The 23,662-nt window shown below is 46.4% G+C and overlaps 1 protein-coding gene across 1 annotated transcript in view; it reads left to right on the top strand.

Moving 5' to 3' along the window:
* ABCA13 (ATP binding cassette subfamily A member 13) overlaps positions 1–23,662 on the top strand; it is a 2,590,787-nt gene that overhangs the window by 377,790 nt on the left and 2,189,335 nt on the right. The window contains exon 12 of the mRNA XM_086964984.1: positions 5,829–5,950. Coding sequence (XP_086821110.1) covers positions 5,829–5,950 — 122 coding nt within the window. The remainder of the gene's footprint in view (positions 1–5,828; positions 5,951–23,662) is intronic.

The raw sequence follows: 23,662 nt of genomic DNA, 5'->3' as shown, positions 1-23,662 counted from the left end.
ACTTTAGGTTCTACTCATTGGTATTTATCAAATTCAAAAAAGTGTCCAAGACTTTTTCTGGCCTGTCCCATATTATGAACAGGTCATCAATGTAATGTGTCCGAAATGCCAGGTTGTGTGTCCATTTCATTTTGCTCCTGTTCAGACACACTGGGTCTCCCACCACCCCATAAAAATGCCTGCATAACTTGTGGCAAAGCAAATTTAAATGGCACTCCTGGTGAGTTGCTTATACCACTGATAAAGATGTTGTTCTCCACGCAAAATCTCAGCTTGCTGAGAAGCATTGTGGAGTGATCATACATAGCAATGGGTTTATCCCTAAAGAAATAATTGCAGGCCTCAGTACCCAGTTTGTGATCTATACAAGTATACAAGGATACTACAGCAATTGTGACCATGATGTAACTGGATTTCCAAGGGATATATTGTATTTTGGTAAGAAAATCAGTGCTGTACATACAGTATGCCAAAAGACTGAGAACATAAGGACATAGCAAAATATTCAAATAGATCGACTTGTTTTCCAACCACCTGTTGCTGGTCGATATGATCGGTCTGCCTAGGGGGTCTGTCTTATGTTTATGGACCTTTTGTGGCATGTAAAAACATGATGTGGTAGGATGCTTGACCATAAGGAATTGAAACTCATCAAGGCTTAATAAACCCATTCTGTGGCAACCAGAGAGGAGGGTTTGTTAAGCCTTGATGAGTTTCCTAACTGAGTGCCAGGTAGGAAAGTGTATTATTACCTTTTAAACAAGAAACAAGTAGAATATTGTTTAGAAGTAGTGGGAGATACCTTATGATTCTATGTGCATGAATATGAATATGGGCGCCTTTATATCTATGTTGTGTGTGTCCTTGAAAGACATCACCTCTCCTAAAAGCCATTCCTGATGTCAGGGAACACCAAATATATCTGGTTCACCCAATATATGGTGTTACTTTCAGGCACATATATGTCTACTTGTAACACAAAATTGGCAATGTTGGTGTTCTACTACAATATCACATTTTAAATCACATTAAGCCAAAATATTGCGTCCAGAATAAAGATTACCACAATAGCATGAAAGTAAGTATATGTACCTGAAATAAGGGGGGAGAGAAGAGGAGTATCTCAAAGGAGCTTGTCCTCCTAGTTGCATAAATCTCAAGAAAAGAGCGGCCATCTGTTTAGAGTGTGCTAACCCAATCCAAGATGGAGAAAAGCGCTAGGCTTTTTTATATAACCCTCACTCACCAGGGTTGTCCCTTGGTGGCATGCTTCATCACAGGGTTCCTCCTGTTCCGCTGCAAAATGAGGCATGCTCCGACCTGTAAGGTACGTGAGAGCACTGATTGGTATGCTGTTGGTGATTAATAGAATAGGAGTAGTTTTTTTAAATATATTTAAATTGAAAGATCAAAAATACCTGCCTGGTAGGAGAGCAATACTGTACTCCAGACGTTATAGTTAAGAAGTGGGGAGGGAAGTAGAAAGTAGGGGTTACAATTCCCCTTCCTTTCTACAGGTCTACATGTTTCAAGCCAAACCCCGTGGCTTTTCTTCAGGACCAAGGATTTAACTCACTGATTCCACTCCTAAATCAGTATTTATGATGTAAAGTGATTACACACACTCTGCATGCGAATAAAAAGTTAGCACCTACTTGGCATTACTGCTTGACATCATGCAATATATAGTGAGAGAGTTATCCTGCTAAGGAGATGGCAGAAAGCAGGTTAATATGACGCTTTTTCAGGTTAAATAGGCGAACCGCTCTGTGTAAAAATATTATTAAAAAACACCTCTAAGTGAAAGTCTGTGTGGGATAGAAACGAGTTGCTTGCTGAGGTGAGCACATCTAAAACACTAATCCTTGTGTTTTATAGAATAGATGCACAAAAGCACACTCAACAAATCAAAGACACTACATACAAAAATAAAGCAGCACCTTTGCTTTATAGGTCCTCTGTTGGCAAGGTGAGCCTGTAGTTGCACTCTGTGTGATACAAAAGCATATTTATGGCCATCAGAAAATGCCTGTCAAAGTAAAGTTACTCAAAGAGATAGTCATGCCTTGTGGCCCACACAGTCTGTGCTCTACTCACTTCTTTAAGGCATCCCCTCAACTGAATCACCTATAGGAACTGCACCATGGCCTGCATATTGCCGTTTTTGCCCCGTGGTGCCGTTAAAATGACTAATTATGGCTAGACAGCACGTAGACTGTGTGTCCTCCCTTTCCCAGTGCAGAGCATTGAACGACTAGACTGTATGCTCTTTAACAAGATGGCGACTGCTAATGAAACCACTTCCTGGTAACCCTTGCAGTGCCACTGGCAGCCGAAGAGCGGGCACTGGATGAGCGTCACCTCATCTGCAGGGACCCGTATGATGCAAAGTATTATGGTTGGAAAAGGGGGCAAAAAATAGAAAATAACCCCGAAAGAAGGGGAAAAACAAAAATGTTGGTAAAAAAGGACATAACTCAAATCTCATGAATCTCAGCAGAGACTCATGTAGAAGAGGAAACAAAAATTAGAAAAATACAAAAATATTAAAAGAATTAGAAAATATTTGCAAAACTTTTAGTGAAAGGAGCCTGTAATAGCCACCAACAATCATGAGAACACTATGTACTCGGGGCATGTTGTAGAAAATATTTTTTTTTAGCGATACTATTTGCAGGTCTCTAAAATGGGCCATAGTTTAATGAAAAATGGAAATTAGATATAAGATAAATACCAAGGAGAGAGGGTATCATATCAGGAATTAGCCCCAAGGGATGTTGTCGGTAAGGCTCTTGTTGTGGGTATTGAGTCTGAACATCCATTGCTGTTCTCTCTCAAAGAGTCGTGCTTCGCAATTGGCTGATTCATTTATGTTCTCCAAGATCTCCCACTGGCAGTCTGAAACTTTGTATTTCTTCTCGATGTAATGAGTGGACGTTTTGGTTGTTGCTCGACCGCACCTGAGATTACCGTGGTGCTCTCCTATTCTTGTTTTTGCCTTCCGGGTGCTCATCCCAACATGGTGTAGGTTACAGGGGTAGGTAACCAAGTACACTACTCTGTGTATTACAGTTAGTCGGATTTCTCAGTTCTCATGTGGTGTTTTTGTTGAAAGTTACTGATTTGGTACTCCTCTTCATTAGGTTACAGGCATTACGACCACCACCAGGCTAGAGGCCAACTGCTTGAGGCAATGTCCCTTGTGTTTTTCTGGTGTTGTTTTTTGGGGGGAAAGTGTGTACCAGTGAGCCCCTTAGACTTTTGCCTCACCTGTAGGGAAACATGGGGTTCGGTAGATTGAGGGCTCTATTTAGGGTCCCAATGTATATTGGTGATTAAAAGTTACTCTATCGGAAGCTATATTAAATGTGGTGATGCACATAGACCTGTTTCCCTTTTCGTTTTGTTGGACTTGGTCCAACAACATGACTTGTAACCAAGTACGTGCTAACTTTTTATTCGCATATAGTGTATGTAGTCTCTTTGTGTTATAAGCACTGATTTAGGAGTGAGATCAGGGAGTGAGAACTTTGGTCCTGAAGAAAGGCCATAGTGATTGGCTCGAAACATGTGACCCATACTTTATACTTCTCTTCCCACTTTATAAATGTACCGTCTGGAGGATATATAAAAGCCCTGCTCTCCTACCAAGCAGGTATTTTTAACCTTTCACTATACATGAATAAAACTCTTCTACTCTTTTTCTATTAATCACTAACAGCATACCATTCAGTGCGCCCGCGTAACTTGCAGGTCGTTGCACGCCTCATTCTGCAGTAGAATGGGAGGAACCCTATGATGAAGCACGCCACCAAGTGGCAACCCTGTTGGGTGAGGGTTATGAAAAAAGACTAGTGCTTTTTCTCAAACCTGCAGCGAGTTAGCACACACTAAACAGACAGGCTCTCTTTCTCCTGAGGTAAGTATATATTGGCAACCATAGCCGTATTTACACTCTAAACTCCTTGAAGATATAAATGTATTTAAGGTACATCGATTTGGAGTTTTGATCAGTAAATCTATACTATTACTGATGAGACTTAAAAATCTCACATATGCTGGTCATGCCAAAAGCCCAGTTAATTAACATATCAGTGTATCTTGGTGTCTTAGAGAAATGTGACCATCAAATTTTTAAAATGACACTTGAGGGCAGGAAAATATACTTGGAGATGTAGCACACAAGCTTCACTTTTGCCAGCTCTTTTCTGGTCCTGGACAAATAGGCACACCGACGAATGAAAGGATAGCTAGGGTTTTTGAGATTGGTCTAAGGGCTTAAAATACTATTTCTCTTCTAGCGTATGTTGTAACTTATTTTGTGCTTGTTGCCCTTTTCTGAAAAGAATTGTTTTATGATTCTCTCGAATAAATTCATTTTAACTCCAATGACTCCTGGTGTGAGAAAATTGACCAAAGTCAATACTTGTCACGTAGGTACCTTGAATCTGCCTCAAGTTGTGGCGTGAAAGCATTGTGCACAGTGGTACATGCACTGGTATATTGAAGCTGCAGGAAAAGAAGAACCTACATCTCAATGTTCAGTCTGATGTCCTGTGGTATAATCTATGAAAGAGGAGTCTAATATAGATAAGGCGGGGAGGGTGCATGAGAAAGGAAGTATCAGCAGCCAATAAAGACACTATTGGCTTGATTCACAAAGATTAAGACCAATGTACTTCAAGAGTAAGTCAAATGTGCTTCCTTTCAAATGTTTGTGAACCGAGTCCCGAGTATTTCATTTTAATTTTATATATAATAATTGGAGTCTTCTGTCTGCAAAGAATCACTTACTGACATTCTATTTTGAGAATCATCTCATTATAATCCAGGCACGATATATCGCATTTTGCAAAAGTTGCTGGGTTTCTCATCTTCATGCAACATAAGAAAAAACCCTATCGGGGGACCTACTAACTTAAATGACTGATATATTTGATACGATGTTTCTGAGAAAGTTACAGTGTGAAGAAATTCATTCTTGACTCATCTGAGTGAAGAGAAGACGGTACCGTCCAGAGCAATAGCTGTAGCCCCCTAAAATCTCCATTAATATGGACTGAAGATTTAATAATTCAACGAAAAAATGTCATGACCAGCATAGCTTTGTAATCTCCTTTATGCATGTCTTGTGAGCTTGATGTGTACATTTTGACATCACTAAGAGTCCGACATCAGCTGTATGCACAAGTATGAAGGATGTTTTCCCAATGTGCAAAGAGAACAATTGATAGACAGAATGCTGAACAATGTCCTACATTCACTCCAGTACAGAGATCTGGGCCAAAATCCATTGTTTTTTGCTCACCATGCCATTCCAGTTTGGAACCAGCCATATGCAAATCAGTCTTGACCCTGCGCCCGATGGGTACAGCTCAGCCCGAACTGCAGGCCAGGTCCTCCCTGGACTGGAAACAAGCATCCTAGGACCGGTTTCGGGATTTAAGCATTACTAATAAAACGTACCTTTTTTATGAAGAATCTTGAGCATTCTTTACATTGTCTTATCATGAAAGCCAAATACTGAAAACAGCAAAATAATACAGATAAAAGACAGGGTAAATTGGATATTCGAAATGTGCATCATTGATTGTTTTAGTCGATCTTTTTTGCAGCTTCCATCTTGTGCGGTTATATATTCAAAGACGATGCAATTTTTGAAGTTGTCTCAGAAAGTGTGTCCAATACAAATGCCCTCAGCCTGCCCTTTTCAAAATAGGTCACTGTACTACTCTTCTGCTTCCATGCAGCAGTAACTCACTAGTCTTCTGAAATTTCTTTTATGAAATATGGCTGTATTTAAATATGTCTTTTTTCACTCTTTCCAGGTATGAAGGTGAGAGATTGTGTACAAAACGTCACTGCGCTTGAAACGGACATCCGTGCACTAATTAACATCTCTGACAGAACAATTAACACCATCCTGGAAGCAAATCTGTCCTCATCCAAGGTACGAGGGGTCTTGAGATTTGTATTCCTTGTGTGAGAATCTGAATTAACATTTGGTGCAGTATCAACTAAATTGCGTATGTGTTAGTCAATTTTGGAGTGCTGCTGCTCAAGTTTGCAACTTTATAGCAAGAGCATAAGGGTTGTGTAGCTCTTATTGAGACTTGTCTCAGTCCCAGACATGCCAACTCACACAACACTGCCCGTCACAAAACACTGACTGGCTCCCTTCACAGGGTCACCTAGCCGATATCACACAGCAACAGAAGCAGCTAGTCTAAAAATGTTATCTTAACTGATACATCTTCAAGTCTTCACAGAAGGAAAGGCATTTAGGATTGTGCCTAGCTACCTGGCTGAGCACAAGCATATAAGTACCTTTACATGCAGCGAAAGTTCCAAGTGAAAGCTGCAGCGTTGAAAAACAAGCAATGCGTCACTCCTGAGACCCTGGGGAGGCGATGCAACAACCCCGCTGGACGCAGCGGTCGTGTTGCGGTGACTCCGGTCTGTATGGGGAGCAATGCAATACCTTGTATGGATTCCAGTGCGCAGGTTTCGGAGGAAGCGTCTTGCAAAGGTAAGTTGTGATGATTTTCGGGACGGCGGTGATCTCAGGTGCGGCGGTGATGCGCAGCGTTGATCTTCTTCTCTAGCGGCCCCTCGATGTGATGGCTCTGCGACAACTCTCGCAGCGACGTGATGCTGTCCGCAAGCAAGCGGTGCGACGATCTCACCCAGCGACGACAGGCTCTGCGACGATACTCGCAGCGATGTTAATCTTCCTGTACTGAAGCAATGCGTTCCGCAAGAGAAGGATGCATCGGTTCTTGCAGTGGCAACAGGCACTGCGACGATCTCGATCTTCACAGCGGCGGGAATTTCCTCGCACTGACGGGGATGCGTTCCGCAAGCGAGCGATGCATGAAACTCGGTAGAATGACTCTGGGGCATATTATCAAGGGGGTTTATCTCCGCTTTTTTGGCTTTAAAAGCCAAGAAAGCGGAGATAAAATGATCTCCCTATTACCTAGCTGTTGCTAACACCAGTTAGCGACAGCTAGTAGGAGATAGCGACCATCTTGGGCCCCACTTTGCATGTCAGTGATATTTATCACTAATGACATGCAAAGTGGGCGTGCCAAGATGTTAGCGACTGGAAACAGTCGCGAACATAGCTATCTCCTATTACCAACTTTTGGAGATATTCGCGCTAAGCGCGAATATCTCCAAAAGCTAACACCTGCCCTGAGCAGTTCTTAGCCATGTTATCCAATGGGAGGTGGATAACATGGCTGAGAGCATTAGCTCGGTAATGCATGAATATTGCTGACTTTTCAGCGATATTCATACATTGCGGCCGATTTTTATCACATTTGCGATAAACCTTCGTAATAGCAAGGTTTATTTGCGATAAAAATCGCCGCAGCTCAGCGGTAATTTTTTGTCTTTAACCAAGCAATAGCGATAATTATCGCTATTGCTTGGTAATATGCCCCTCTGTTTCTTCTTGTCCAGCTTCCCAAACAACAGGTACAACTTCCAGAGGCACCACAACTGACCCAAGCACTCTAGGAAGGACATAACTCTCTCAGTAGAGTTCAGGAGGGAAGCTGGGTTTGAAGTCCTTTTGTTCCATGGGACTGCTTAACAGGGAGCCAGCTCAACTCAGGCCCTTGGAGATCTCTTCAAGCAAGGGGACACAGCACAAAGCAAAGCCCTTCCCCTCTCCTTGGTAGCAAAGCAAGTTCAGGTCAGCCCACAAAAACAGAGCAGTACAGTCCTTCCTCTTCAGTCTTCCAGCTTTCTCCTTGGCTGAGGTTCCTTCTTGATTCCAGGATGATATAATTTTCTGTAGTCTGGGGTCCAATACCCCTAAAAGTCTTTGTTCCCTTTGTGCAGGAGGGCTCTGACCCCGGCCTGAACCAGTTCTGGGTGTTCCTTGAGCACTTTGTTTTCTTGGCTTCTCCTTTCCTTTCAGAGAGAGCGGCAGGGTCGTCAGTCGCCCAGAAGGAGGTGGAGCCAGCTTTGTGGAAGGCAGGCACAGGCCTATTCAGGCCCAGGTGCTACTCCTTCATACCACTCTAGATGCAGATGGAGCTATTCAGCCCAGGGATGGCCCACTCGGCTTCTGGGAGTCACCCAGCCCCTGCAACTCACAAACCAGACAGTCAATTCATAAACAGGCCAAGGCACACCGAAAGGTCAGACAAGAGAATGGCAACTTTCTAAAAGTGCTGTTCTCAAACCCAGGATTTAAAAACCACCTTTCCTAAAAGATGTGTTATTAAATTCTGACTTCAGGGATACCAGACTTTTATGTCCTATCTTGCTCCTATGGGAAGATATGCAGGTAGCCACTGTACACAGCATTCCCTATGATAGCCTATGGGCAAGATAGCCTCACAATAGTGAAAAACAAAATGGCTGTAATTCACTACTAGAGCATGTCACCTGCACTAGGACATGCTCTACCTTTAACATACACGGCACCCAGCCAGGGGGGAACCTTGGGCCTCCCATAGGGCTGTCCAATGTGTACAGAAAGGGAAGGGTTAGGCCTGGTCAGTGGGGACACTGGCCAGGCCTGAGACACCATTTTAGGGCTACTCACGTGGGTGGCACAATCAGTGCTGCAGGCCCACTAGTAGAATTTGAATCACCAGCCCTGTCACACTTAGTGTACTTTACTAGGGACTTCTTGGTAATACAAATGTGTCAATCATGGATAACCAATCACAAGAACAATTTATACCGAGATCATATGCACTTTAGCACTGACCAGCAGTGGTAAAGTGCCCAGAGTCCTATTGCCAACAACCACAGGCCAGGAAAAATAAGGGAGGAAGAAGCAAAAAGTTTGCGGATAACCCTGCAAAAAGGGCCATTTCCAACACAACCCCCTTCCAGCTTAAAGCCAGGATAGACCAACCGATACCTCAATGGGATTCCCTGCTTAAGGCGATAGAACACGGAAACTGGCCCAAACAGCAGGGCACTATTCCTGTTCTACGCCTTCCTAAATCCTGTTGGATCCCTCTATCCATACTTTCAGGGTCCACCAAACCAACCCATGTGGAACCCTTCTCCACATCTGGGGGCACCATCTGTGCAGCACCTAAACTTAACTTGCTCACGGGTGTGTCCCAACAGACAGCAAGCCACAGTGGCCACCGACAGTGGTCAGGGATGAGACCTATGCCTTATGCCTCTCAGGGCTCTTAAACCCCTGTGGCGTCAGAGGGTGGGGGCAGTAGTCCCAGGTGCTTGGCACCCTTTGTCCACTCTCCCTCCTGTCATGTCAGGTCTGACATCCTGGCACTGACCCACCATTCCCGGACGTGTATCCGGTGACTGGACAGGAGGCTGGGGTGGGCTTCCCTACACCCAGTCCTCCTCTTCCTTGTAGTTCTGCACCCTCCCACTTGGAGTGGTACCACTAGAAGACAAACTGGTAGGGATACTGTTTACAGATGTCCTTCCCTCCAAGTCAGGCAACCCATGAACCTGGTTTCCCAACCCAGGGGCCCACCCCTGCGGTTGAACACTTGCCCTGCGCACCAGGACTTCACTCACAGATGTGGCCACACTGGTAGACAGTAACCACCTGGCCTACACAACGGTGTGGCCCAGTCCACCCCCAGGGTGAGACTCCTGCCCTCCTTCCAGGGGCAACCCTGTCCACCAGGTCAACCAGCCACAGTGGCCACTGACAGCTGTCAGTGATGAGAGCCAGGCCACATGCCTGTCAGGCCTCTCTGACCTCTGTGGCATCAGAGAGTGGGGGGCAGTATCCCCAGGTGCCTGGCACCTCTCCTCCACTCTCCTTTCCTGCCAAGTCAGGTAGGGCATCCTGACACTGGCCTGCCAACCCAGGGTCTGTACCCTCAGGCTGGCCAGAGGTCACAGGCTAGGCTCTCCTTCCCCTACCTCTCCTTCTGGGGTCATGCCCTCTCCTCCCAGGAGATTCACCCTCAGAATACAACTCTCCTACCAGTTCAGGACCTCTCTCCAGCAACTGGTCTCCAAACCTAGGGTCCAAACTCTCGGGTTGCACTTGGGTCAAAGGCGAGGACTCCCTCCCTCTGCACCCCCTTCCCGAGCGCTGCACCCTCCCTACTGGAAGGGGTACCCATGGAAGCCAAACTGGTCAGGACACTGGTTACGGATGTCCTTCCTTCCAGGTCAGGCAGATCCTGAACCTGGTCTCCTAACCCAGGGACCAATACCTTCGGTTGTGCACTTGACTGGCATGCCAGGACTTCAGGGGATTCACACAGTACCCCCCCCCCGCAAGGGTGACACATGACTCATGTGTCCTGTGACAGTCTGCCTGGCGCAGATCTCCTGATCCCTGTCCACCTGACAGTGCGCGAAAACCCCCAGGACAGAAGTCGTGTCACCATGGTCACTCCTGGGTTTTGGGTACCTTGGGACCCACAGTCCCACACTTACTCCTTCTCCACTGAGTCAGGACATGAGGCCCTAAACCCCTCCCACTACACTGGGACCTAACTAGGCTACACTGAACCTCTTCCACCTCAAAGGCCTGGAAGATATCTGCGCCACTCCTTTTGGGATCACTCCCCAATGCCTCTTCAGACTCTCTGGAATCCACCAAGAGGTCTGCCTCCAACGCAAGCCCCCTGGGATCAGAGGACTCACACTCCACCGGGTGTTGGCATTGCTCTGGAAAACAGGGACTTAAAATATGCTCTCCAACAAATGAATCACACAGCCCCCCACAGTTGTTAACCAAGCTACCCTTTGCCTCACCCTCCAGTGCCTCAGACAAGTACCCCACACCACTCTCCTGAGATTGGCAAGACAGTGTCCTACTGTCTCTGTCACACAACCCACATTTTTGTGACAGTCTGCCTGGCGCAGATCTCCTGATCCCTGTCCACCTGACAGGGCGCGAAAACCCCCAGGACAGAAGTCGTGTCACCATGGTCACTCCTGGGAGACTCAGCCCTTCTGGCTGGTCCCTGAACCACTGGTTCTCCCACTGGGGAACACATCCCCCTCTAACCCCCCACTCTGGACTTTTGCACCCTCCCAAATGGAGCGGCACCGCCAGACACCAGAACCACAGGAGCTCTGTTTACAGAGGCTCCAGGTTCTCCTGACACTAGGAGATCCTCCTCAAATGGCCTGCAAGTACAGCCTAGCTCCCCAACCTGGTGTTCCCTTAAGGAACCCTCCAGGTCCAGAGACTGGGTTTTGGGTACCTTGGGACCCACAGTCCCACACTTACTCCTTCTCCACTGAGTCAGGACATGAGGCCCTAAACCCCTCCCACTACACTGGGACCTAACTAGGCTACACTGAACCTCTTCCACCTCAAAGGCCTGGAAGATATCTGCGCCACTCCTTTTGGGATCACTCCCCAATGCCTCTTCAGACTCTCTGGAATCCACCAAGAGGTCTGCCTCCAACGCAAGCCCCCTGGGATCAGAGGACTCACACTCCACCGGGTGTTGGCATAGCTCTGGAAAACAGGGACTTAAAATATGCTCTCCAACAAATGAATCACACAGCCCCCCACAGTTGTTAACCAAGCTACCCTTTGCCTCACCCTCCAGTGCCTCAGACAAGTACCCCACACCACTCTCCTGAGATTGGCAAGACAGTGTCCTACTGTCTCTGTCACACAACCCACATTTTTGTGACAGTCTGCCTGGCGCAGATCTCCTGATCCCTGTCCACCTGACAGGGCGCGAAAACCCCCAGGACAGAAGTCGTGTCACCATGGTCACTCCTGGGAGACTCAGCCCTTCTGGCTGGTCCCTGAACCACTGGTTCTCCCACTGGGGAACACATACCCCTCTAACCCCCCACTCTGGACTTTTGCACCCTCCCAAATGGAGCGGCACCGCCAGACACCAGAACCACAGGAGCTCTGTTTACAGAGGCTCCAGGTTCTCCTGACACTAGGAGATCCTCCTCAAATGGCCTGCAAGTACAGCCTAGCTCCCCAACCTGGTGTTCCCTTAAGGAACCCTCCAGGTCCAGAGACTGGGTTTTGGGTACCTTGGGTCCCACAGTCCCACACTTACTCCTTCTCCACTGAGTCAGGACATGAGGCCCTAAACCCCTCCCACTACACTGGGACCTAACTAGGCTACACTGAACCTCTTCCACCTCAAAGGCCTGGAAGATATCTGCGCCACTCCTTTTGGGATCACTCCCCAATGCCTCTTCAGACTCTCTGGAATCCACCAAGAGGTCTGCCTCCAACGCAAGCCCCCTGGGATCAGAGGACTCACACTCCACCGGGTGTTGGCATAGCTCTGGAAAACAGGGACTTAAAATATGCTCTCCAACAAATGAATCACACAGCCCCCCACAGTTGTTAACCAAGCTACCCTTTGCCTCACCCTCCAGTGCCTCAGACAAGTACCCCACACCACTCTCCTGAGATTGGCAAGACAGTGTCCTACTGTCTCTGTCACACAACCCACATTTTTGTGACAGTCTGCCTGGCGCAGATCTCCTGATCCCTGTCCACCTGACAGGGCGCGAAAACCCCCAGGACAGAAGTCGTGTCACCATGGTCACTCCTGGGAGACTCAGCCCTTCTGGCTGGTCCCTGAACCACTGGTTCTCCCACTGGGGAACACATCCCCCTCTAACCCCCCACTCTGGACTTTTGCACCCTCCCAAATGGAGCGGCACCGCCAGACACCAGAACCACAGGAGCTCTGTTTACAGAGGCTCCAGGTTCTCCTGACACTAGGAGATCCTCCTCAAATGGCCTGCAAGTACAGCCTAGCTCCCCAACCTGGTGTTCCCTTAAGGAACCCTCCAGGTCCAGAGACTGGGTTTTGGGTACCTTGGGACCCACAGTCCCACACTTACTCCTTCTCCACTGAGTCAGGACATGAGGCCCTAAACCCCTCCCACTACACTGGGACCTAACTAGGCTACACTGAACCTCTTCCACCTCAAAGGCCTGGAAGATATCTGCGCCACTCCTTTTGGGATCACTCCCCAATGCCTCTTCAGACTCTCTGGAATCCACCAAGAGGTCTGCCTCCAACGCAAGCCCCCTGGGATCAGAGGACTCACACTCCACCGGGTGTTGGCATAGCTCTGGAAAACAGGGACTTAAAATATGCTCTCCAACAAATGAATCACACAGCCCCCCACAGTTGTTAACCAAGCTACCCTTTGCCTCACCCTCCAGTGCCTCAGACAAGTACCCCACACCACTCTCCTGAGATTGGCAAGACAGTGTCCTACTGTCTCTGTCACACAACCCACATTTTTGTGACAGTCTGCCTGGCGCAGATCTCCTGATCCCTGTCCACCTGACAGGGCGCGAAAACCCCCAGGACAGAAGTCGTGTCACCATGGTCACTCCTGGGAGACTCAGCCCTTCTGGCTGGTCCCTGAACCACTGGTTCTCCCACTGGGGAACACATCCCCCTCTAACCCCCCACTCTGGACTTTTGCACCCTCCCAAATGGAGCGGCACCGCCAGACACCAGAACCACAGGAGCTCTGTTTACAGAGGCTCCAGGTTCTCCTGACACTAGGAGATCCTCCTCAAATGGCCTGCAAGTACAGCCTAGCTCCCCAACCTGGTGTTCCCTTAAGGAACCCTCCAGGTCCAGAGACTGGGTTTTGGGTACCTTGGGACCCACAGTCCCACACTTACTCCTTCTCCACTGAGTCAGGACATGAGGCCCTAAACCCCTCCCACTACACTGGGACCTAACTAGGCTACACTGAACCTCTTCCACCTCAAAGGCCTGGAAGATATCTGCGCCACTCCTTTTGGGATCACTCCCCAATGCCTCTTCAGACTCTCTGGAATCCACCAAGAGGTCTGCCTCCAACGCAAGCCCCCTGGGATCAGAGGACTCACACTCCACCGGGTGTTGGCATAGCTCTGGAAAACAGGGACTTAAAATATGCTCTCCAACAAATGAATCACACAGCCCCCCACAGTTGTTAACCAAGCTACCCTTTGCCTCACCCTCCAGTGCCTCAGACAAGTACCCCACACCACTCTCCTGAGATTGGCAAGACAGTGTCCTACTGTCTCTGTCACACAACCCACATTTTTCTGGATGGTCTTCACACTCACACACCAAGGTTTCTACCAAGGGGGAACCCCTCTCCGTGTACCTCTCATCTAGAGTCAATAGAGCATTCCTCCCATCAGTAGGAATATGATCCCCTGTGTCAGTCCCCCAATCTACTTCAGAGACACTGGACACCACTGGAGCTACCTCATAAACCTGAACCCCCTGGTGTATGTAAACCCCCTCCCTCAAGAAAGGCGCCACATCTCTGGGTGTTTGTACCTTTCTCTCAGCACTAGAAACTATATTCTTGCTGCCACCATCTGAGCTGGACTCCACCTCCAACTCCACAAAGCTCACCTCTTGAGCTACCCATTCTTTTTCTTCAGCTGAGACACTCATGGCCTCAAGCCTCTCGAGCTCCAAATGAAGCTCCTTCATTCTTAATTCATGTGCCAAGGTCAATTTCAATTCTTCCAAAGCATACGTCTTCTTGCTCTCCTCTGCCTTGTTCTGGGCCTCTATTTACATCAGCTACGTCTCAAGCATCAGGACTTCTAACTCATGATCTCTAGCCCTTTGGTTTTCCTCCAACTCCTCTGGGGAAAAACTTCTAGTGGAATGGTTGTTGCCAGCCCTGGAGGCTGCTCTGGACACAAGCAGATCCTGTGACGTTAAACCATACCCTTCTGCATCCTCATCCAATTCTGCACCATCTGTCTCCCCAGCCTCTTTGGTCTCCCACCAGGCCCTTAAGGCCTTTTGTAGCTCCTCCTTCTTGGTGCGGCGCTTCATGGGACATCCAAAGCTCCTGCAGAACTGCTTAAGTTGACCTACTTTGTAATCCTTTAACATTTCAATATCAAACTCCTGTTCTGCAACCTCACTTGCTTGTTTACCATTCTGAGACATGATGCATGGATACTTTCAGGGTTACGATCAAAAATAGAACCAAAACAAAACACAGTATGTGGTTGCATAGTGGTCTGCACTCAACTGGTGATGTACACCAATTACTGTGGGTCAAGTACAAATACAAGTTCAAATCCTCACCGCTGACCACCAATATTAAATTTCGGGGTCTCTAGTTGGCACAGGTAGGTACTTGTGACAAATAGGGACCCTTGTCTCTAGTCAGGGTAAGGGGGATACACTCTTTAGATAGCCCCTGCTCACCCCCTTGGTAGCTTGGCACGAGCAGACAGGCTTATAAAAGGCAATGTGTAAAGTATTTTTACCAACACTCAAGGTAACACAGTGAAAACACTACAAATGGACTCCACACCAGTTTAAAAAAGTAAACGTTTTTAATCTAAACCAGAGGTCTTCAAACTTTTGGATGCCGAGACCCCCTCTGTCAACATTTTGAGGCGTAAGGACCCCCTCCTGACAAAAATTTCTCTACCTGTAGGCAGGGCTACTAGAATTATGAGGCAAGTGAGGACCAAATTACGCGACAGGCTTGACTAAATTGTGTGGGAAGAAAATGTAAGTAATGTTATGTGATGCCGCGTATTTTGGGATAGCATTGCTTCATTATTTTGACATTTTTTACACACAGTAACACTGAGGAAAGATTTCACCCCATCAGTACCCGTTTATAACCAAAATACAGCAATTAACATCAGAAAGATTTCTAGTCAACCTTTGAGAAGGGCCTTCCACTCCGCAGGAATACGTGCTGTCACATTAGAAGCTCACCTGGCCCTGGCCAGCAGAGGCAGGGGTCCCTTAAAAACATGGCGGTTTTGTGCAGAGTAAAGCAGTTTACCCATGCAGCTTTCCTCTCACCCCCTCCCTTCCACCCATCTCTCCTCTTCTAACCCTGGATCCTTCTCTCATTTTGCAGGCCATTTTCTTTCACCCTTTTTACAACATCTGAACTCTCCCCATTCAACCTCTTACTTTAACAATGCACCTCACCTCTTTATAGCACCTTTCTGACAAACATTTCATTTTTTTATAGCGCTACTCATAGTTTACTCACACTCGGTCCTGTGATCTGCATGGTACACGTTCTTTGTAGCAGGCACATTAACCCTCTGCACACTGTGTGGGCGACAAGAGTACCCATGTGAGTGCATGGTGAGCGATGCAACAGTGCGAGAGTAGGGTAAGAGAAGTGACTGCAGGGTGAGTGAAGTGGCGTATGAATTTCGGTGCGGATGCAAGTTCAGAATTGGACGAACGAATGTATGATTACTGATGGGCTTGTTTGAGTGAGTTGCTTTTTGAGCAGTGAGGGGGTCAGGTGAGTGAAGTGTCACATGAGTGCAGGATGAGTAGTGTACTCGTGTGACTGCAGGGTGAGGTATAGGGTGAACAGCGCAAGTGCATTATGAGTGCAGAGTGATCACTGTGAGTGCAGGGTGAGCAGGTGAATGGTGTGAGTGCATGGTGATCAGTGTGAGTGCATTGTGATTACTGTGAGTGAAGGGAGAATGGTTTGAGTGGATGGTGATCAGTGTGAGTGCACGGTGAGCGTGAAAGTGAAGGGCGAGAATGAGGAGTGAGTTGTCTGAATGCAGGGTGCATTTCCATACACTTGAAGTAACTCAGCATGTTCTTGATGGCAGCGTAGGGTTTAAGATCTAATTTAAACTACTGCAGCATTAATCGGGGATCGAGGGTGGAGGAAATAAATAATGTGCTGATCCTGCAACAAACTTACAGTCCTATGGTTAGGGTTGCCAGCAGATTATTTTGATGGCCCAGTCGGTACAAAAATAAGCAGACACCTAAAGCTGTATTTTAAGCACTTATCTGTGCATACTTCGAACAACAAATATAAATGGAAAGCACTTTTAATTGTGCTCTAGGGCTGCCTCAATGATCCCTGACTGACAAAGAGAAAAAAGACAGAAAAGTCACATAACTAATGCATAGATACTTTTGTATTTAAAAGTCTATTTAGTGTCAAGAGGAGATCTTTGCAGGCTCTTTAAACAAAACAGGCAGGCATTTTTCTTTTGGCAAATCCTACTTTATATTCCTTTTCATTAAATACATTTTCCCACTACAGCAGTAATTGAGAAATACAAATGGAAGGAACAGGCACAGTGGGGGCCCAGGGGGTACTGAAACCAGGAAAAAAACTAAGGCCCACATGCATCAAGCATTTTTGGAGTCGCAAACGGTGCGATTCCTTAAAATCGGCCGTTTGCGACTCCAAAAATGATTTTTCAGATGCATCATTATTTTTTAATGAAATTCGCTGATTTTGCGACTTTCCAGAATGCGATTGCATTTAAGGAATCGCAAATTTGCGATTCCTTAAATGCAATGCATCATTCTGAAATCAAATTGCGAGAACAAGGTTTGGAAGTGCAAATTAGCACGAGGTTGAACCTCGTGGTAAATTGCGAAAAATGTTTAAAATGTACTAATTTACATTTTAAACAATGTCATGTTACAGACACACATGTCCTTAGGACATGTGTGTGTGAAACATCCATTTAAAAACACATTTCAGGGGTGCAGGGGGGGGTCCTTTGGACCCCCCCCTGCACCCATGAAATTTTCTAAGTGCCACTCGCAATTTCTATTGATTCCTATGGGCCTTTTGGCCCATAGGAATCAATGGGAATAGCGAATTCGCAATTTTGAAGTCACATAATATTTGCGATTCGGTAAAAATTGCGATTTTTACCGAATCGGAAATATTTTGCACTTTCTATGATGCATCCCGTTTTGCGAATCCATATTTGCGATTCGGTAAAATTCGCAAATTTGGAAACGCAAAACGGGAGTTTGATGCATGTGGCAGCTAGCCTCTGTAATCAGTTTAAAAAGGCATGTAAATATGCAAATAGTCTTTAAAGATCTGTGAAAAACTCGGGCGTGTTGGAGATGACTCCAGACACTGCCCAGCCCAGTCCACAGCTTGAGTTACACTGCAGCAGCAGCCGGGCTGAGAGGGAGGAGGGGGACTGAAGCCCTTGGGCCTGGGAAGAAGTATGACTGTGAAGACGAAACCCCCTTTGCATCACTCCATGGCCCCCCTGGTGGTCGCGCCCCACAGTTTGAAGACCCCTGATCTAAACTAAACAAGACCAAAACAACAAAAATCTAACATACACAGTTCAAGGATATGATTTCAAAAGAGTTATTAGGTTGCGTTAAAATAATCCACAGTTGCGTCACGTTTAGCCAAAAGTACCTTTAGATGCGACAAAAGTTCCAAGTGAAAGCTGCAGCGTTGAATAACTAGTGTTGCGTCACCCCTGAGACCCTGGGAGGCGATGCGACAACCTGGCTGGATGCAGGGGGTGTGTTGAGGTGACTCCGGTCTGTATGGGGAGGGATGCGATACCTTGTATGGATTCCGGTTCGCAGGTTTCGTAGGAAGCATCTCGCAAAGATATAAGGCAATGATCTTCCGGACGGCGATGATCTCAGGTGCGGCGGTGATGCGCAGAGCAGCGTTGATCTTCTCCTCTGGCGGCCCCTCAATGCGATGGCTCTGCGACGACTCTCGCAGTGACCTGATGCGGTCCACAAGCAAGCGGTGCGACGATCTCACCCAGCGACGACAGGCTCTGCGGTGATACCCGCAGCAATGTTAATCTTCCAGCGATGCGTTCCGCAAGTGAAGGATGAGTCGATTATTGCAGCGGTAACAGGCGCTGCGACGATCTCGATCTTCGCTGCGGCGGTAATTTCTCGCACTGACGGGGATGCACTCTGCAAGCAAGCGATGCGTGAAACTTAGTAGAAAGACTCTGTTTCTTCTTGTCCAGCTTCCCAAACAACAGGTACAACTTCTAGAGACAACACAACTGGCCCAAGCACTCTAGGAAGGACAGAACTCTCTCAGTAGAGTTCAGGGGGGAAGCTGGGGGTGAAGTCCTTTTGTTCCAGGGACTTCTTAACATGGAGCTAGCTCAACTCAGGGCCTTGAAGATCTCTTCAAGCAAGGGGACACAGCACTACGCAAATTCCTTCCTGTCTCCTTGGCATTAAAGCACCTGCAGGTCAGCCCAAAAACACACAGCAGGACAATCCTTCCTCTTCGGTCTTCCAGCTTTCTCCATGGCAGAGGTTCCTTCTTGATTCAAGGATGATCTAATTTTCTGTAGTCTGAGGTCCTATACTTATAACCCTAAAAGTCTTTGTTCCCTTTGTGCAGGAGGGCTCTGAGCCCCGTCTGAACCAGTTTGGGGTGTTGCTTGAGCACTTTGTTTTCCCAGATTCTCCTTTCCTTTCAGAGAGAGGGGCAGGGTCGTCAGCCGCCCAGCAGGAGGTGGAGCCAGCATAGTGGAAGGCAGACACAGCCCTATTCAGGCCCAGATGCTACCCTTTCCCACCACTCTAGATGCAGATGGAGCTATTCAGCCCAGGGATGGCCCACTCAGCCTCTGGGAGCCACCCAACCCCTGCCACTCACAAACCAGACAGTCAATTTACAAACAATCCAAGGCACACAGAAAGGTCAGACAAGAGAACAGCCACTTTCTAAAAGTGCTGTTCTCAAACCCAGGATTTAAAAACCACCTTTCCTAAAATATGTTTTAATAAATTCTGAGTTCAGGGATACCAGACTTTTATGTCCTATCTTGCTCCTATGGTAAGATATGCAGGTAACCACTGTACATAGCATTCCCCATGATAGCCTATAGACAAGCTAGCATTACCATAGGGACAAACGAAAATGGCTGTAATTCACTACCAGAGCATGTCATCTGCAATAGGACATGCTCTACCTTTCACATACACTGCACCCTGCCCAGGGGGGTACCTTGGACCTTCCATAGGGGTGACCATTGTGTACAGAAAGGGAAGGGTTAGGCCTGGCCAGTGGGGACACTGACCAGGAGGGCATAGCAGTTCACAGACTGCACACATGCACTGCGGTGGCAGGCTTGAGGCACCATTTTAGGGCTACTCATGTGGGTGGCACAATCAGTGCTGCAGGCCCACTAGTAGCATTTGAATCACCAGCCCTGGCACACTTAGTGCACTTTACTAGGGACTTCTTGGTAATACAAATATGCCAATCATTGATAACCAATCACAATAACAATTTATACAGAGAGCATATGCCCTTAGCACTGATCAGCAGTGGTAAAGTGCCCAGATTCCTATTGCCAAGAACCACAGCCCAGGAAAAATAAGGGAGGAAGAAGCAAAAAGTTTGTGGATAACCCTGCAAAAAGGGCCATTTCCAACACTTTGCATTTAAGCAGAAATGTGTATGTACTATGCCAGTGTTGACACGTGTGTCTTGCTGCCACTAAACATTATGCTAAACAAATCTAGCGTGGTGTTTGATTGTTTGATGTGGCAATGTAGACAGAACTTGTCTTTCACTATAATTGTTGGATAAGTATGTTAGGCTATGCTTCCATCAGAAAAACCCAAAGATTCTGTACGACGCACTACCAAGGTGTTTTACCTGGCTGAGATCAGTGTATTTATTGGTTCAGGTACATGAACAGTAATACCTAAAAAGCTTACAGTTGAATGAAGCAATTAATACTGCCATATCAGTTCCAATACATCGAGCAGAATGACAAAACAATGAAACAAATCTGACAAGATCATAAGAGGTTATAAAAACATGAATGTGGATGATTTTTTTTTAATTAATACGAGACTTTGAAAAGAAAACGTGTTCATGTGCTAGCAGTGCTTCTCGAAAACATCCAATAGAGGGCAGTAACACATTTGTTTTTGGCAACAAAACCAACCAATTACTCCCAAGACACTATCCTTACACCTATCTTTAGCTGTAAATATATTTTTATGGCCAAAATACATCATTTATATCTGCCAGGACTTCACAAAATGATTTCCGGTAGGGGAAGTATAATAACTGCCGCAGATTTCTCCATCACAAGTAGAAATCTCAGGCAAATGGGTGGAATGAGGACATTAGAAGGCATGATTTGCCTCCTACGTTTGTGAACATCCAGAAGCATGCACGTTTGTGGGGATTCACAAATTAAATATGATACTAACTCACACTGGAAGTGCCTAATAAGTTACTTCTGACTTGGAGTGGGGTATCTCCCCTTTGAAGATGGGAAGGGACTGGGTCACCTCCAGATTTGCTGGAGGTGTAGGAGAAGAGTTTCCCCGACATTTTTAATAAGTCCCGGAGCTGTGTTTGATGACAACCTGTAAATAAATAAAATTAAATTTCATGCCCTTTCACTAGTGAAAGTTGGCTAAAAGTGACTTAAAGGGCACTTTGCACTGATTTGTTCTTCTTTGCTTTAAGAGGGTGCCACATGCGTGAGACATGGGCATTCCCACGCTGCTACCTAAGGGTTTTGACACAAAGCTCTATCTCCTAACAGTTGTAGTTAGGGCTTTTTACCAAAAACCCAAGCCTCCTTGAGGCTGGAGCAAAGTGGGAGAATAGCTTTTTTCTCTGAAACGTTCAAATCTTTAATCTGTATTGCACTATACTGTACATGTACAAAGTGAGAAAAAATGTAAAGTTAGTTGATACAGTTTTGTGTATTCGAAGGTTTCTCACCCCATAAAAACGGTGCCAGCCTCTCACACACCTATGTACTATAGTGCAAAGGTGTGTGTAGTGCTTTAGGCAGACTGATGTGTGCCAGCGCTTGGGAAGTGAGCAGCAGCTCCACATCTTAGTAGATACAACACTACCCTGCTCTCTCAGGCAACACAGCACAGCAACCTTGGTAGCTCTGCTGCGTTGCATTAGCGCCAGGACACCGGTTGGTATTAGTGCGCTCTATAAATGGTATAAATAAATAAATAAATAAATTGCATTAAACAGGAATAAATGTGCCACACAGGTTGGGGCATATGGCTGGTCAGCAGAAACAAGAGACATCGCATAGGATACAGCACAACACTTGCAACAGGTGTTGAAGAAACCACAGGATTGCTGTACAGTGGGTGCAAGACACATTGTACACAATTCTGTAAGCTTTGTCTCATCTCTTCCGAACAAGGCAGTGTTAGGTGGGTAAACAGAGTGAGACCAGGTAGGACTAAAGCAGACAGGAGTGGCACAGGTCCCCTAGAGGCGGTTAGTCTTAATAATGTAACTCTTATTACATGTGATGATGAGCAATCAAAATGCGCAACAACGCAAAGTTACGGAAAGTATTTGTTATCTAAAATGGTAATAAAAAAGATAGATATTTAAATCATGTAATTCTTTCTCCTAATAGAGACACACACTCCAGAAGGTCAATCATTCAATCAATCAACAATTTGTAGAGAGCTGCTCATCACCCGTGAGGGTATCCAGGCGCTGGGGTGGGGGCTGCTGCTGGAAGTTGTTTATTTATTCATTTATAAAGTTTATAAAGTGCTGCTTCACCAACTGGTATTCTGGGACTGGCCACTAAACCGATCAAAGGAAACACATAGGGGATGGAAGCTCCCAGAAGAAACAGAGTGTCAGGATAAGTATAACCAAGATTAATAGCCAGTCAGGGCTAGAAAAATTATTTAGGAAATAGGCAGGTATTGAGCGTTTTCCTGATTAGTTAAGGTACTTAGGGCCCGATGTAGGTAAATTCATTTTACCACTTCATAAATACCGAATCATACCGATTCGGTATTTAAGAAGTGGTAAAATGGAGGGGGGGTGATGTAGGTATTTCAGAATCGGTAAATACCGAATCGTTCTGAATCGGTATTTACCGATTCTGTAAATACCGAATCGGTATTGCCCATTGATTCCTATGGGCATTGAAGCCCATAGGAATCAATGGGCATTGTATGTATTGAACAGGGTTGGACTCAGTAAGGACCCTTGGGGAACTCCGCAAATTATGTTCTTTGTGCCTGAGGTGTAAGGCGGGTGGCAGACGCTCTGGGTTCTTTCGGTGAGGAAGGAAGCAATCAATTTAAGGGCTTTTCCTTGGCTCCTCATCTGATGGAGCCCATGTAGGAGTGTGAAGTGTGCATAGTGTTAAAGGCTGCGGAGAGGTCAAGGAGGATCGGGGCTGTGGTCTCTTCCGGGTCCAGGAGAGATTGGATGTCATATGTTGCTGCGATTAGGGTGGTTTCTGTGCTGTGGTTAGTGTAGAATCCTAATAGGGATGGATCCTGGATGTTCTTTATCTCAAGATGGTTGGAGAGTTGTCTGTTTATTGCTTTCTCCAGGACTTTAGCTGGGAACGGGACCAGGGAGATGATTCTTGATTCTTGAGTACTTCTGGGTCAACATTATTTTTTTTAGCAGATGTTTTACTTCTGCGTGTTTCCATCCTTCTGGGAAGGAGGCAAGGGTGATGGATGAATTGAGGATGTGGTGAGTTCCTTACTGATGGTGTTGCTCCCTGGATTGAACATGTGGTGAGGGCAGAGGTCTCTGGGTGCTCTTGAGTAGATGAAGCTCATGATGGTAGTTGTGCTTTGTGTGGCTAGTTGATCCCACGTAGTGATTATAGTGTTTGAGGTGAAGTCACTGCTGTAGAGGATTTCGTTGAAGTTGTCACTTGTTGATTGAAGTGGCATTGCCTCTTTTTATTTTGCATGGTGATGTAGGACTAATAGGGTTCTTCCTCAGTCTTTTGTTCAGCAACTTCTGATTTCCATGTAAATGCTTTCTGACCAGCTTGCATCTGCAATATTTTATGTGATATATAAAGGGGGAAGGTGGGTAACATTTGCTGTAACTTCACTTTGCATGTTCCCTCATGTAAGTGCTGTATTTCATCTTGCATTCATATATTTTGATGTGTTTT

This window comes from Lissotriton vulgaris, chromosome 4_1, assembly GCF_964263255.1.
Source record: "Lissotriton vulgaris chromosome 4_1, aLisVul1.2, whole genome shotgun sequence".
Lineage (NCBI taxonomy): Eukaryota > Metazoa > Chordata > Amphibia > Caudata > Salamandridae > Lissotriton > Lissotriton vulgaris.
The sequence above is the reverse complement of the archived record's forward strand: the minus strand, read 5'-3'. Positions and strand labels throughout refer to the sequence as shown.